General features: G+C 36.3%; 1 protein-coding gene across 1 annotated transcript in view; it reads right to left on the reverse strand.

Annotated features, from left to right (window-relative positions):
- Positions 1-15,266, reverse strand: part of rdgB (retinal degeneration B) — a 608,184-nt gene that overhangs the window by 489,194 nt on the left and 103,724 nt on the right. Inside the window, exon 4 of the mRNA XM_090391630.1 lies at positions 14,619-14,822. Within this exon, the coding sequence (XP_090247756.1) occupies positions 14,619-14,822 (204 nt within the window). The remainder of the gene's footprint in view (positions 1-14,618; positions 14,823-15,266) is intronic.

Here is a 15,266-nt window from a genome sequence, read left to right on the forward strand (position 1 = left end):
TCGTCCACATAAAGCAAAGAGCTGACATTAACCTCTCCAATTTTGATATCATGTTTAATACCACTTTCCTTCATAATGTGATCCATCTAGCTAATGAATAACAGAGGGGATAATGTACATCCTTGTCTCACACCAGATTTAACATTAAACCATCTTCCTGTACTTCCTTCAATTCTAACTGCTGACTTACAACTCAAATAAAGACTAAGTATTGCTTGACATAATGCCCCATTGACAACCATATAACTGTAGAGTATTGAATATCTTCTCTCTTGTCAGCTTGTCATATGCCTTTTGCAGATCGACAAAACTTAAATACAGATCTTTGTTATATTCCCATGCTTTCTCAACTATTTGTCGTAAAGTGAAGATCTGATCATGACAGCCTCTATTTGGCCTGAATCCAACATGTTCTTCACCAAGCTTTTCTTCCACAATTCTTCTCAATCGTTTCTCAAGTATACTGGCATAAATCTTGGCAGGAACACTCAGTAGGGAAATACCTCTGTAATTCTCATATTCAGTTTTATTTCCCTTTTTAAATATGGGTACTATGAGAGCTCTACTCCAATCATTGGGAATTTTCCCCTCTGTCCAGGCCTTTTGAACTATGCAGTGCAGTCACTGTAAGACTTTTATACCACCATATTTCAGCATTTCTGGTGAATATCATCTACTCCTGCTGCCTTTCCACATTTCAAGCCTTTGATGGCTTTTTCTACTTCAAGTATGGATATGTATTCCTGACTGTGTGCCTGTTGAGTGTTTTTTACCATTGTGCTATCACTGCATGTTTCATTTAGCAATTTTTCGAAGTAGTTACTCCATACTTCAAGGATATCTTTTTCTCCAGTTTTCATGTCACCTTTATCATCTCTAACTCCTTTAACAGCACTCTTTCCTCCATTTCTAAGCTTCTTCAACAACCTCCAGAATATTTTGCCACCTTCTTGATATTTATTTTCTATGTTCTTGCCAAAGTCCTCCCCATGACTTTTGTTTAGCTAGTTTTACACAGTGTTTAGCTTTCTTACATTTGTTTCTGTATTCTGTAAGAGCATAAGCTGACTTATTTGCCAGGAACTTTTGATATGCTTTATTCTTTTCCTTCACTGTCTCTTTAACTTCCTGTGTCCACCATGGAGTTCTGATTTTTCTATCCTTGCAGACAACTTCCCTACATGCCTCTCTGGCTGAATCAATCAAGGTATTCTTTAAGGCTTGCCACTGAATCTTCAAGGTTTGGTTCCTGTTCTCAAACACTTTCATTTTTTCTTCAATAAGCTTTGTGTATTTTAGTCTACAGTTCACATCTGAGAGTTGCACAACTTTTATTCGCTTTAAAACTTTCTTACATGTTATTCTTTTCAATATGAAATTCAGTTTTATCCTGCTCAAGACTAAATAGTGATCACTTCCAATTTCAAATCCTCTGTACACTCTGGTGTCCTGCACCAGGGAGAAAACATCACTATCAACAATAACACAGTCAATGAGACTTTTCTTATTCCTTGCCTCTTCTCTCCATGTGAATTTGTGCACATTTTTATGTTGGAACAAGATGTTAGTAATAAATAACCAGTCCATATCCTAAGCAGAAATCCAACAGGTATTTGTCATTATTATGAGCTTTGCTCTTTTCTCCAAATTTTCCCAAAATATTTTTGTATGTCTGACAATCATTTCCTACTCTGCTATTTAGATCCCCAACAAGGACCAACTTTTCCTTTTTCATTGTGTCAGTTACTTTTTCTAAAGCATCAAAAAATTCCTCCACTTCTACCTTAGTAGAAACTTCTATGGGACCATAGGCACAAGTAAGTCTCATTGTCCAATTCCCCATTCTGATATTTGCCCACATCACTCTATTTGAGATTATCTGCCATTCAAGAAGATTAGCCCCATATTTTGTGTTGAATACTATGGCTACTCCTTCTTTTCGTTGATTGTTATTGCCTGAATATAACATTTTGTATTTATTGCTCAGAAAGATCTCACCAGTTTTTGTCTTTTTTGTTTCAGTCACCCCTATTATGTCGATCTGGTACTTATCTAATTCCACAACTAGCTCTATTTCTTTGCCATTCAGGCTTCTTATCTTGATAGTACCAATCTATAACTTTGGTGACGTTGAGTTTTGATGTGCTTTCAGGTTTGTTCCAGTAGCAGACTTTTCGCTGTTTGCCCTGGTTCCCTGGCAAAAACAACAGGGGCCTTGTGTAACCAGGCGACGCCCCAGCTGGCATGAAATTTTGTCATGTTGTACCATCATTTTGTATATTAGTTTAAGCCAATAAGAATACAATTTGGTCGGATAAATCCCAAATTGCCAGCCCATCCTCATTCGTTCAGTATCCAGGTAGATACCCAACAGGATGCGCCACGAGAAGGTGAGGATTGGACTTTTGGTCAGAAGCCCTGGTCGGTTCTCCACATTCCTTTAAAGGCTATGTGGAGGTCTCCTCTCAGTTATACATCTTTGACCCTTAAGCATCCCCAAAAGTGAATTCTTATTTGTAAAATGGTAGTAACAGTAACTATAATATTTTATTTAATAATGCCACTTTGTTAGGTTATCGTATGAGTTTGTCGCAATATATTTAAAAAGAAAATTATGTTTTGTTTTGCTTTTTTTTTGAAAAAATAAAGAAGTAAACAAGAAGAACCAGAGGCTCGCAAATTTGAGAAAAAAAATTAACAAAGGGCTCGGGCGAGCACCTTATAGCTCACCACTGCCTATACCAGTTGCCAAAATGTGTCGCACCTTATTATTAAAATTCTCTGGATTGGAGATAAGTTGATGGAAGTTTTTTCACTTGACTATGCTACCAATTATATATTTCGTTTAATTCTTTATCCAAGTGTAAGCAACTGTTCAAGTTTGCACCTGAAGTATTTTCAGGACTGGGGCAACTCCTGGTAAACGTGGTATTGTTTTCATCACTTGCCTTAGTATTGATAGCTGGCTTTTCAAAGTGTTCTATGTAGAAGTTGGCTGGGGGGGGGGAGAGAAAGGGGGGAACCAATTGCTGTCTCATTTAATTGTTTGTATATTTTCCCTTTCCAATGGGCTCCCCCTTTCTCTCCCTTAGCCAACTTCTACATAGAGCACTTGGAAAAGCTAGCTATCAATACAGCCACTTTCAAACCACTTTGGCTATGCTATGTTGACGATATGCTTGCCATTGGCCACATGATCCAAACACTTTGGATACATTCTTAGTGAATTTAAATAGCCAACACCTAAAATCAACTTTACAATGGAAAAGGAAGCTAATGACTGTCTGCTCTTCCTCGATACACTAATCACACGTCTTCCAGATGGTTCCTTATTATTTTCGGTTTATAGAAAACCCATACATACAGGGAGATATTTCCAAAAACAATTACACCATCACCCATCTCAACAATATGGTATCCTAAAAATGCTAACCTACAGAGCTAGAGTGATTTGTTCCAATGACACTGCTCTCACTGCTGAACTCACTCACTTAAGTCACACCTTCTTGGTGTGACTTAAGTGAGCAATAATCCACATAAGATAGAGTAAATGTGCCCCAGAAATCCCCCCACTGTCTACCACAGAAGACTACAACAAAACTATCACCATCCCATACATTAAGGGCACATCTGAAAAGATATCTAGAGTGCTTAATAAACTCAACTATGCACCGTATTTAAACCAAATAAGAAATTGGCAACTCTCATCAGTTCACCCAAGGACAAATCTCTCCTTTATTGCATCCAGGAGTCTATGAAGTGCCCTGTTCGTGTGATCAAGTTTATGTGGACAGAACAGGAAGAACTGTGGGCATCTGCCTCACTGAACATAAAAAATACATCCAGCACTATCGCTACGACAAGTCAGGTCTAGCAGACCATGCTTTAGTCCCTTTAGAAGTGCCTCTGTAGCACAATTGGAAGAACGACAGTACTTTGCACCCTTTGATTGGAAAAGGCCTAAGTGCGATTCTCTTCATGATGGGGAGGAATCTTTGTATGGATGTTTTTCAATCAAAGGTGAGTTAGCTGATCTCATACGGTGGTAGCAGGGTTTTTTCTCCCGGAAACTCAGGCTTTTCATCCAGCATACAGTCGAATTGACTCTTCAGGACTCATGCAATTTACAGACATAAAAATACTAGCTGTGGTAGTGGCCAATAGATGGCGCTGACGTTGATGATTGGTAGTAGAGGTTCGGTGTAGTGTGGAGACGGACAGTTGTACAATAGGTGTCCTCCCGCGATAAGTCTTCAGACTCCTTGGAGGTGTCACGAATAATAATAAAAATATCCCTGCACACAGGATCAATTGGAAAAAAACAAAAGTGCTGCACAGAAGCTTTATAAGTCTGAGAGGTTGTTCCTGGAATCAACAGAAACCTTAAAACATACTCCAAACCTCAATAAGTATGGCTATATAAATTTGCCAAAGATTTGGGAGACAGTCATTTTAAGACCAAATTAATACCAGCTTTCTGTCTTGTTTTTTTTTTTTTTTCCTCAACATAGATGGTGCCTAATTAGGACTTTAGTCTTTGTGTTGTATATTATAATTGTTCAAAATAGTCCCATTGTTATACCAGATTGCTGTTGTCTTGCGTACTGTGACAAACTGTTTTTTGTGCTCTGAAGATGCTGGATAGAATACCAGCGAAATATCAGCAATAATTTAATAAATAGTTATTTTCTTATCAGTCTTTGTTCTCATCAATATCATTAAAATTAATCAACATGTACCACAAAATATAAGCCTTCCCACACACTTTTAGTTGTTTGTATAACTTGTGTCTCAGCTCAGAAATGATACCACAGGAATGGAAGGAATGCATGATATTTCCATCGTACAAGGGTGGTGCAAAAACTGATGTGTCTATGTGCTGACCAATCAGTATCTGTGCGGCAGTGAAGATTTAAAAAAGCTATTCTCTGCAAGCAGCAGCATGGGTTTACTAAAGGAAGGTCATGTTTCAGCAATTATCTCATATTTTATAAGAATACAGACAAGTTGGATAAAGGGAATGGACACACTATGATAATGTCAGATTTTGCTAAGGCATTTGATATGGAATTGGAATATAAACTCTTGACTTGGATCAGTGGTTGGTTGACAGACAGATATCAAAAAGAGGTATACAGTGGGTGTGAATCTGTCAGATTTAAGGTGACCAGTGTTGTACATCAGGGTTAAGTCCTCGGACCATTACTGTTCAATCTATACATTAATGACATTAGGAAGGGTCTAATAGGAGATGTGCAACTGTTTGCTGATGATGCAAAGATAGGCAGGGAAATCAGGGATGCTGCTGATAACCAGCACTTACAAAATGATTTGAACAGGCTGGAAATTTGGACAAACAAAAATGGCTATCGGTTTAATGTTAGTAAGTATAAAGTTATGCACTTTGGAGTGATGAGATTTCCAGCTGCATATTATATTAGCAGGATTATGCTATAAGAAACTGATAAGGCTAACTGATAGTGGATAGGAATTTGAAGTTCAAAGGTCACATAGCAAAAGTTGCAAATGCAACTCAAAAGATAATTGCGATGTTGAAGCTAACCCTGACATGTTGGGATAAGCAAGTCATTTGGCCTCTTTATAAGACCTGATAAGACTGAAACTAGATTATTGTGCACAGATTTGATCTCCTGGGTTCCAAGGGAGAAAGAAGCTGGGGAAATGTGCAAAGAAGAGTTATAAAGATTATATCTGGATTATGGTATTATGAGGACAGACTGCAAGTATGTGGATTAGACTCTCATTAACAGGAGAAAATAGATGTGATATGACAAAGGTCTATAAACTTCTGAATGGGTGTGTTATAGAATATCAACTGATGAAATTTTTTGTCATATGGTAAGTGGAGAGAGAACACAGGGTATCCATGGAAGTTAAGTTTGTTCGCAGTCAAGAAAAGGTTAAGAGCTAGGTTTTTCTCTCACAGAGCAGAGAGTGAACCAAATAATTTACCTTTAGGGAATAGTGAGTGCATCTACTGTGAATGAATTTAAGGGAAGGTAAGACATCTCTCTCTCTCTCTCTCTCTCTCTCAATGAGTCCTTGACTCCCTGGAGGTCTCAGATAATAATAATAATAGATTCAAAAAACTTATTACTTTAAAACTGATTAATCTCCATAAAATGTTATAATTCTAATTATTTTTTAAGATGATCTAATGTTCTAAAGCATTTCTTCATTGGAACTAAAAAAAAAAAAAAGATACTGAATAACACTGAATGAAGATATTTTGCCTCATGTTCTCATAATGACATGAAGTCTGTAGAGGGTGATAAATATTACACTTCTTCCTCACTAGGCAATCAACAGAGAAAACAACTAGGTATCCTTAATTCTCTTCTAAAAAATCAGGTCAAATGTTTTGACTTTTATACCACCATATTTGAGTTTAACATCATCTACTCTAGTTGCCTTTTTTCATATTTCAGATTTTTGATAGTTTTTTCCTACCACAAGTATTGATATGTAAAAATAATCATAATTTAAAATTAATGATATTTTTACAAATTGTTTGTTAGTATATTATTAGTTTTGGTTTCATAACACATATATCGGCTAGTGATGTAGCCGTTATTGATATTATTATTATTGATGTCAAAATGAAATCTCAAGTATTTGAAATTTTGATGTACTTACTACTAGATTTCAATAATTCTGTTACTTTCAATCCTTTTTTATTGTAATTTAAAATTATTAAGTGTTGTGCTTTGAAAAGACATTCTTGTTACGCTAACGGAGACAATGTGTTCAGTCATTATACTTAGCTTCTTGCTCATCATTTACATGGAGTGCTCATACTTGCTGAGAAGATGGATGGGTGACTGACAGCTGATGAGAGATCGTTCGGTATTGGAGTAACAAGGAAAACAAGAGAGAGCTAATGGAAGTTTAAGAATGCAGACTGGATAAATTTTGTTCTTAGAAAGATTTTAAGTTTTACATGACTGTCGGAAGAATATTAATGGAAGATTCCGAAAAGGAATCGTACAACTGTAAGTCTTTAAACTGGAGGAGTTGTGACTGTCAGCAAGTACTTAGTAAATAAATGAAGACATTGCAGTCAATGTTCTAACTGAATATTCAAGGAAATACTGATTGGAAAGTTTCATCTATCTTAAAGATGCTGGATCTATTTGTTATTTCTACTGGAAAAGGTGATGGAATTAGCTCAACTTAAATATGTTTTAGGATCTGATGATGATAAATCATCTAGGGATAACCATTTGAATCAAAATGAAGCGATGTCCAAAATGCATATTATTCATAAGATGAATGAAGAACCTTGTTCACAGAAAACCAGACAGTATATTAATCGTTTCAGAAAGTATAAGTTATCTGCACTAGGAGATATAGTATTGTTAGATGTATAAATCTAGTATAAAACAAGTTGGGAAATTAGGAAGGAAAGCTTCAGGTCCATATAGAATTCTAGAACAATTTTCTGCTGTGAATTTTAGGATTGAAGATGTCAGAAATACTAGTAAGATTGTAAATGTACAGTGTGATAAGCTAAAAAGGTAGTTTTTAGGAAATAGAAATTTAATTATGTTATGAGACAATACGAATAAAATATTGAAAGATGAGGGTTGTTTTCCTGATACTAACTGTGTATCTCATTCACAATCAGATTGTAGGAAAGGGAATAATTTCAAACTTCATAATTCAAATATACAGCAAGGAAGAAAATTAAGAAATTTGGGTAAAACAAAACCTAATGCAAAAAAATCCCAGAAATCCCAGCAAACATAATTCAGATAATGTACAACATAAGAGTGATAATAATCAAAGAGAATTTAACATGGATGAAATAATAGCAGAATATCATAGGTTAGTTAACTTAAATGAGTTAAATGAACCAGATGAATGCAAAAAAAAATCTCTATTTTAGTTAGTGAAGATAAAAATTCTCAGAACCCTGTAGAATTTGATTCTGATAGTGAGTATTATAATAAACTAGGAGATGTAAATTCCCAATTATCTCTGGCATCAGATGATTCTGAAGCTAGTACCCATTCAGATATTGTAAATAATGATCAGCAATAATCTAGTTATTATTTAAGATCTAGGCATAAGAATTAAAAGAAATGTAATTTTTGTTAGATATATGATAAATACTTAGATTTAAAAAAAAATGAGAAAAAGATGAAACTAATGTCAAAATGATCATAATTTAAAATTATGAATATTTCTACAAATTGTTTTTTTTTTAATTTTTTTTCTAAATTTTTAAATATTTTTTTCTAAAATACTAATGTTAGTATATTATTAGTTTTGGTTTTGTAACACGTCGCACTTGCAAATGTACCCATTATTAATATTATTATTGTCAAAATGAAATGTAAAGCACTTGAAATGTTGATGTACTTACTAAATTTCTGATAATTATTCAATCATTTTTTATTAAGTGTTGTGTTTTGAAAAGACATTCTCGTTACGCTAACGGAGACAATTTATTTATTTATTAAACTTCATACTGAGAGTGCAGTATTACACTTACAAATCATACTAGGCCGATGCCTTTATAAGAGATCACCAGATTCTGGCCCGAGGCATCCTAACAGTCATACACTGATGGCAGCAGCAAGCTACCAGGATGCCCTGCAGAGCACGCAGAGACAGAATTATACAGTCTCTATATGACAGTCCTATTGAAGAGAGGTCTTTATAACTAGCAGACCAAAAAAGAAATAGTAGCATTGGTAAAGTGAGGAGTTGCCCCAAATTCCTCTTGTATTAGTCTTACAAGGTCTTGGTTCTGCTTGTAGTATTGCACCTTGTTAAGATGGCTAGAGGTGAGTAGGCACCCAGTACCCACTATCTGGGCATCAATAACCCATACTTCTTTTTCTTTCTTTATTATCAAATCTGGTTTCCTTATGCTTACTTCTGTATGGAAGTGAGGTTCTAACATGGTTTCCCAACCTTATTTCTTAAACGGTTATTTTATATAGAGACCATGGCATCATGCCTCTGTACATGGATTTCATGTGTTCTAAAACAATACTGAGAGATGTGAAACAGTGTTTCACTGTAGTGCCAGCCAGCCCAACAGTTAATGTCATCTCTACCCCAGCAAGCTGTATGAGTCCTCATGGGCAGGACATTAATTCTAGTCCTAATAAGGTCTACGTATTCATATCCTGGTAGTAATCTGGTACTATTCCTAATCCACTGATGTTGAGAGGACACTGTAAGATTTACAAAGAGAAGCACCATTGACAGGGCTATAAAGTAGAGATGTCCATCTCTTATGCTCTGCTGATGCTGTCACTATCTGGGAGCCTTGGTACTGGATCCAATCCCTAGTGCATCAGTAATCATCTTGAATAATAGAACTATGGAAAGCCTCCCTGCAGATAAGCAAGGAGGAAGCTTCAAGCTTTGCTAACCGGATGAAATGCAGTTGTGGAATCAACCAGCGGAGAGATGGAATACCGAGCCCTCCATCCTTCACTCTAGTATGAAAATACGCCACTGGGATGACTGGAGGTAGGAGGAGCCAAGATCTCACTACAGAGCAAACTGCCTTATCCATTCGGGATAGTACCGAAACATACGTTCTTACGAGCACCAAATTGTGGTAATACCTAGGAAGTTAAAAGTTAGACAGAATAAAGAGCCTCTGCTGTGTCTTAAAAGGAGCTTTCCTCAAATGAGTATGCCCAGCAACAAAAATTGAAGAAACAGAAGACCTTACTTTTGGAGTGAAGAAGATACCCAAGTATCTCCATTTTTCCAGGATGGTCAAAGAATGTAATGACCTATACATCTCTGCAGGGAAAACTCAATGTTCTCAACCTTAAGCTTCTTGTCACGGTCTGAAGGGACAAGGGCTAAAGAGCAGGACTTTTCTACATTAAGGCCACTGACGTGAAGAAGTCAACTGCCCGGTCAAGGAGTTCCTGCAGGCTTTTGACGACGACCTCATTCTCATGGTCTACTTTAGTAGAGGCCACGAGTATGAGGTCATCAGCAAAGGCCACTGCATTAAAAGAGTGTGCAACAAGGGAATAACAAATATGGTTAGGAAGAGAGTGAAGAAACTCATCAACTGTACATAAACATTTCTGTAGACACAGAGTAAAGCTCCAATACATATGAAAGAAAGGAGTCTGGACATCCAGCAATAGATAGCGCTCTAAGAATAGCAGGAAGGGAGATGCTATCAAAGACCTTTTGGAGATCCAGGGATGCCATGTAGAGAGGCCTAAGAAGGCGTCAGGAATCAGAAGGGGGGGGGGGAGGAGATATATGTTTTGGCACAGCCATCCGAAGTGATAAAGGCTCTTTGATGGAAGTCATGCTTAATATGTTGTTGCAGTCTCTTAACCAAAACTTCATGGAACAAACAGAGAATCACTGGGAGAAAACTGTAATTGGTCTGTGGTCTGCTGCTCTAGTGGCTGCGTCCTTCTTGGGAATAAATATAGTTCTGGAACTGCGAGAATATGGAGGAATTGTTCTGGAAGATAAGAGGATATCAAGTAGATCTTGCAATATCTGAAAAGGCACCTTCCATAGCCTAGATGCTGGGAATCCACCAGGTCCGGAGGCAGATGAGCTAGATGGGAGAGCTGCTTTAATTTCTTCTGTAGACACTGGATGAAATATTGAAGATACAGTGATGGACAGAAGCACCTGAGGTTGATCTTGATCTGGAAGATGAGGAGGTGGAGAAGAGAACACTGTTTTCCAAAACTCTACGAAGTCCTCATGATGTTCTTCAAGAGGAAGAGGGGAAGTGCTATCAAGGATGGTTTTGGTGCACCTCCCTCTACTCTCTTCTTGTAGAGGGCTTGCATTACTGCATAAGCCCTCTTCCTTTTCTTCCATCTAGATACATTATTTGATGAACTAGGTTGAGGCCAATGTTGTATTGACTGCTAGTTCAAAGTAGAGAATACATCCTGGAGGCACTTGTCATGACTATAAGAGACATCATGTCCACAAAGGTGGGCATGAATGACTGCTTTGAGAGAGTTATGATTTACACACCAGAATGGTAGGTCGGTCTACAGCTGAGGCAAGTCTAGAGACCAGTCTCCCCTGTTATTTCTGGAGGTTGGGTGGAAGAATGGAACTCAGATGTTATGGAGGATGGCACGTGAGATACGGAGATATTACCCGTATCGTCATGGGGAGGAGGCATGGCCATTTCTTGGACCAACTACTTATAGCAGCCTTCCTCCTGTGACTCTTGATAGCATCAGATGAACAATGGGGGGGGGGGACTTCAGCAGGGCCTTGTTGATGTTCTTGTGACCTTTCGCCAAACGGCAAACTTCATGGGTTGCTAAGATCTTTGCTTCTTCTTTCTTCCACCGTGTCTTCACATGCTCTGCTCTTATAGCAGCATTAGCCTATGATGGATGTTTGGAAGTGCGGTGCACCCCCCCCCCAAGGCCAATTGCAGTGATGAACGCACAATTGCAGACAGAACAAACGAAACATCTCAAGTTCGTTGATGCTGGAATGCTGATGCAATGTTTCTTGCTGGAAATGATAGGCTGGTTACAGATATCACAAGTTGGTCTTCTGCTCTGGATGGCACTGCAGGGATGGGTGACTGGCACGTCACCGACCAAGTCCCGAACCTTGGGATCAACTCCTGAAAAATTTCCTGACTCCCACCAATCAGAGTCAGAGTCTATCTTCCTTCGATTACTTGTAGAGAGAGGAAATTAACCCTACCAGTGGTGCTGGCCCTGGTAGGGAGGAATAGTGTAGTGAGCCAGTTAGTCACCCGAAGATGTCCAAGAAATGCCCGGAGGAGGCCACCCACTTCCAAACATGTTCAGCCATTATACTTAGCTTCTCACTTGCCATTTACATGGAGTGTGCATGCTCACTGAGGAGATTGATGGGTGATTGACAGCTGAGGAAAGAACGTTCGGTATCAGAGTAACGAGGAAAACGAGAGAGCTAATGGAAGTTTAATGACGCAGACTGGGGAAATTTTGTTCTTAGGAAGTTTTTAAGTTTTACATCACAGTCGGAAGAATATTAATGGAAGATTCCAAAAAGGAATCATAAAACTGTGAGTCTTTAACCTGGAGGAGTTAAGACTGTCAACAAGTACTTTGTAAATAAAAGAAGTATTGTAGCGGATGTTCTAACTGAATGTTTGAGGAAACACTGATTGGAAAGTTTCATCAGCCTTAAGGATACCAAATCTATTTTTATTTCTATTGGAAAAGGCGATGGAATTAGCTCAACGTAGATATGTTGTTTATGAAGTAGTAGAAGAAACAGAAAACTTTCTTCTACTGTAAATTGTGCATCAAACAGAACTGCAAGAGGTAAGAAAAATTTATATTTCAGTGAGACAGGAGGAATAATATTGTGTGCTATAATAAAGGAGAAACAAAAAAAGGATCCCATGGAAAAGAAGAAGAAAATATTATATTTTCGGAAAAGGCCCAAACAAAGAAACTGTCTATGCACATTTTGTTATTGTGAAAACAAGGTGTTTAGTCTGGTAGAAGTGATTAAGTATATGTTAAATAATCCAGTAATAGAATGAGTCAAGAATGGGTGATTTTAATATTTTTGAATAAGAAAATCTCTAAAGTGTAGATTTATTTTAGAAGGCCTTGGATCCATTATTTTGTAGTTATGTAATTTTATTTAAAGTGTATATATTGTTTTAGTTTTATTAAATGTGTATATTTTTTGTATTTGGTCTTGAGTCAGTAATTTTTCAGATTCTAAAGGAAACAGTTAAAAGTCATTGCATCAATCGGAATTGAACCCTTGTGTAAATACTAAACACTCGGAGTATTAAAAACAACAATCTTTACAGAGATTTATAATTCATAACAATATCCTTAACAGAGGAGACAACTAGGTATCCTTAATTCTGTCTTCTAAGAAATCAGGTCAGATGTTGTTTTTTTTTACTTTTATACCACCATATTTGAGTATTTCTCGTTTAATATCATCTACTCTAGTTGCCTTTTTTTATATTTCAGGTTTTTGATAGTTTTTATTTACCAGAAGTACTGATATGTTCTTTCAATTCATTGCATTTCTCTTTAACATTTTCTATCAGCATGCTGTCACTACTTGTTTCTATTAGCAATCTTTCAAAGTAACAATGAACGAATCAAATGTAATTGAATTTATATTAAATGTTAATACAGGTGTTCCTCAGGGATCTGTTATTTCACTTATCTTCTTCCTTATATATAATGACTTGCTCTCACTGACCTCAAACACTATTCACAGTTTTTCTGATGATAGCACTCTCCACTGATCTTACATATACACCAAACCCTGCAGCGCTCAAACACCTCAAGCTTTACGATCATCTATGATAAACGCCACAAACACAGATCTCACACAATCCTTCACTGGGCCAACCTAGTCAACATCAATGCTTTCAAAATGGCATTTGCCTATTTTCTTGGGGGAAAAAAAAAAAACTTAGGCCTTCTCCCATTACCTTTGATAATGCTCAATTCAGCAGTCAAGATCAGATCTCTCTTCTTGGACTTACATTTATTCCTGACATAATCACATCATTTTTAAAGTATTTTCAGTATCCAAAAAACTTGGCATCATTTTTTTGCTCCAGATGTTACTCCTCTTCTGTCCAGTTGCTTATTTCTACAAATCTCAAATCCACACAACCTTTGAATACTGCCATCTAAAAATTCTTAATGCAGTTCAGAACAGAGTGGTTTCTGTTGATTAATAACCCATCTCTCACACAGACCCTCTTCAGCCAGTGTCTTGTAGATAGTTAGTTTCTAGATTGTGTCACTTATATGGATATTTCCATAAGCACTGCTGCAGAAGTGGAACCTATTATACTCCCATTTCTGTTAAACCTACAGGAAAAGTGTCCATCAGCTGCTACCCAACATTCTTTTACAACTGAACTGGTGATGCAATTCCTACTACTTCCAGTGATCTTTTATTCCATCTACCTAAGTTCTGTGGAATAGCTTTCCCATAAAGTATTCCCCAAGGACTATAACTTTCAGCTTTTTAAGAAGAATATCAACGGATTACTTTGCTCTGGATCCTAGCCCACAGATGCCATTTATTTGCTATAGATCTTGAAGCCTCTGTGTATGTATGTGTGGACACGTGCACATGCATGATTTCTCTCAATATTGGGCTACATTTTTTTTTTTATTATTATTATTATTTTTTTTTTTTTAATCATTGCAAGCACTGTATTGGTATGATTTCATCAATTTCATTTTGTATTTATTTCCTATAATTATTTTTTGGTCATTTATGAATGAAATGACTTTTTTTTTATTTTTTTTTTTATACAATCTCATTTCAAACTTATTTCCTATAATTATTTATATATTGAATGTTGAATGAATTCGTTATATTTCCCAACCAACTATATATGTTGAGAAACCTTTTTGTTTGGATTATCACACAATTAATAGTCTTTGCAGTAATGTGTAAAAATGTAATGAAGAATTCTGAGTAACAATAAGTTTTAGTCAATCAATATACTTATGAAATGTAAAAAATATATTAAGAAAAAATTTTAGCAATATTCAAACACTGATTATTTAAAAGAATAAACACTAAGATAGGTTTTTTTATATTTAAGAAAAACAAATATTTACCAACAATTCTATTCCTTAATTCAGTGCCTGTTAGCTGAAAAACATTCTCCTGGCTACCACAATCATTAAAATATTTGGTTTCAATTTCAAGATAAAACTTTTCTACAAAGGGACAGGTATAGCGAGTTTTTGTATATGGATAAGCATTCCATGCTTCTTCTTCAACTGTCAATGCTGATTTTGGCAATAGGGCCTTAAACCACCCTAAGTAGAACAAACAAGCAAATGGTTCAAGAAATAATCAATTCAAAAAAATATTACATATAACACATCCCTTAAAAACATGAACACATACATCAACTAATTCTATTCAATTCTTTTGTTTACAGGTTCTCAGATACATACAAACATTGCTAATTTGTTCAGGCATCTATGCATTTTCATAGGAAAAAAAATCTATTAAATATATTTAAAAAAATCTATCAAACCAGATGTGAATGTTTAAATAATAAATAGGTTATTTATCAAATAATTGAACAAACCAGCTAGACCCTTGGCATGTTTGTATAATATGAGTCTCAGGTCAGGAAAGATCCCACATGAATGTAAAGAATTCCATGGCACAAAGGTGGTGAAAAGACTGATGTATATATTGACTTATTAGTATCTCTGGAGTAGTTATGAAGATATTAGAGAGGTTGGTAAGAA

The sequence above is a fragment of the Typopeltis vanoorti genome, chromosome 4 (genome assembly GCF_054136105.1).
Source record: "Typopeltis vanoorti isolate ZY-2024b chromosome 4, IOZ_Tvanoo_1.0, whole genome shotgun sequence".
In the NCBI taxonomy this organism is placed as follows: domain Eukaryota; kingdom Metazoa; phylum Arthropoda; class Arachnida; order Uropygi; family Thelyphonidae; genus Typopeltis; species Typopeltis vanoorti.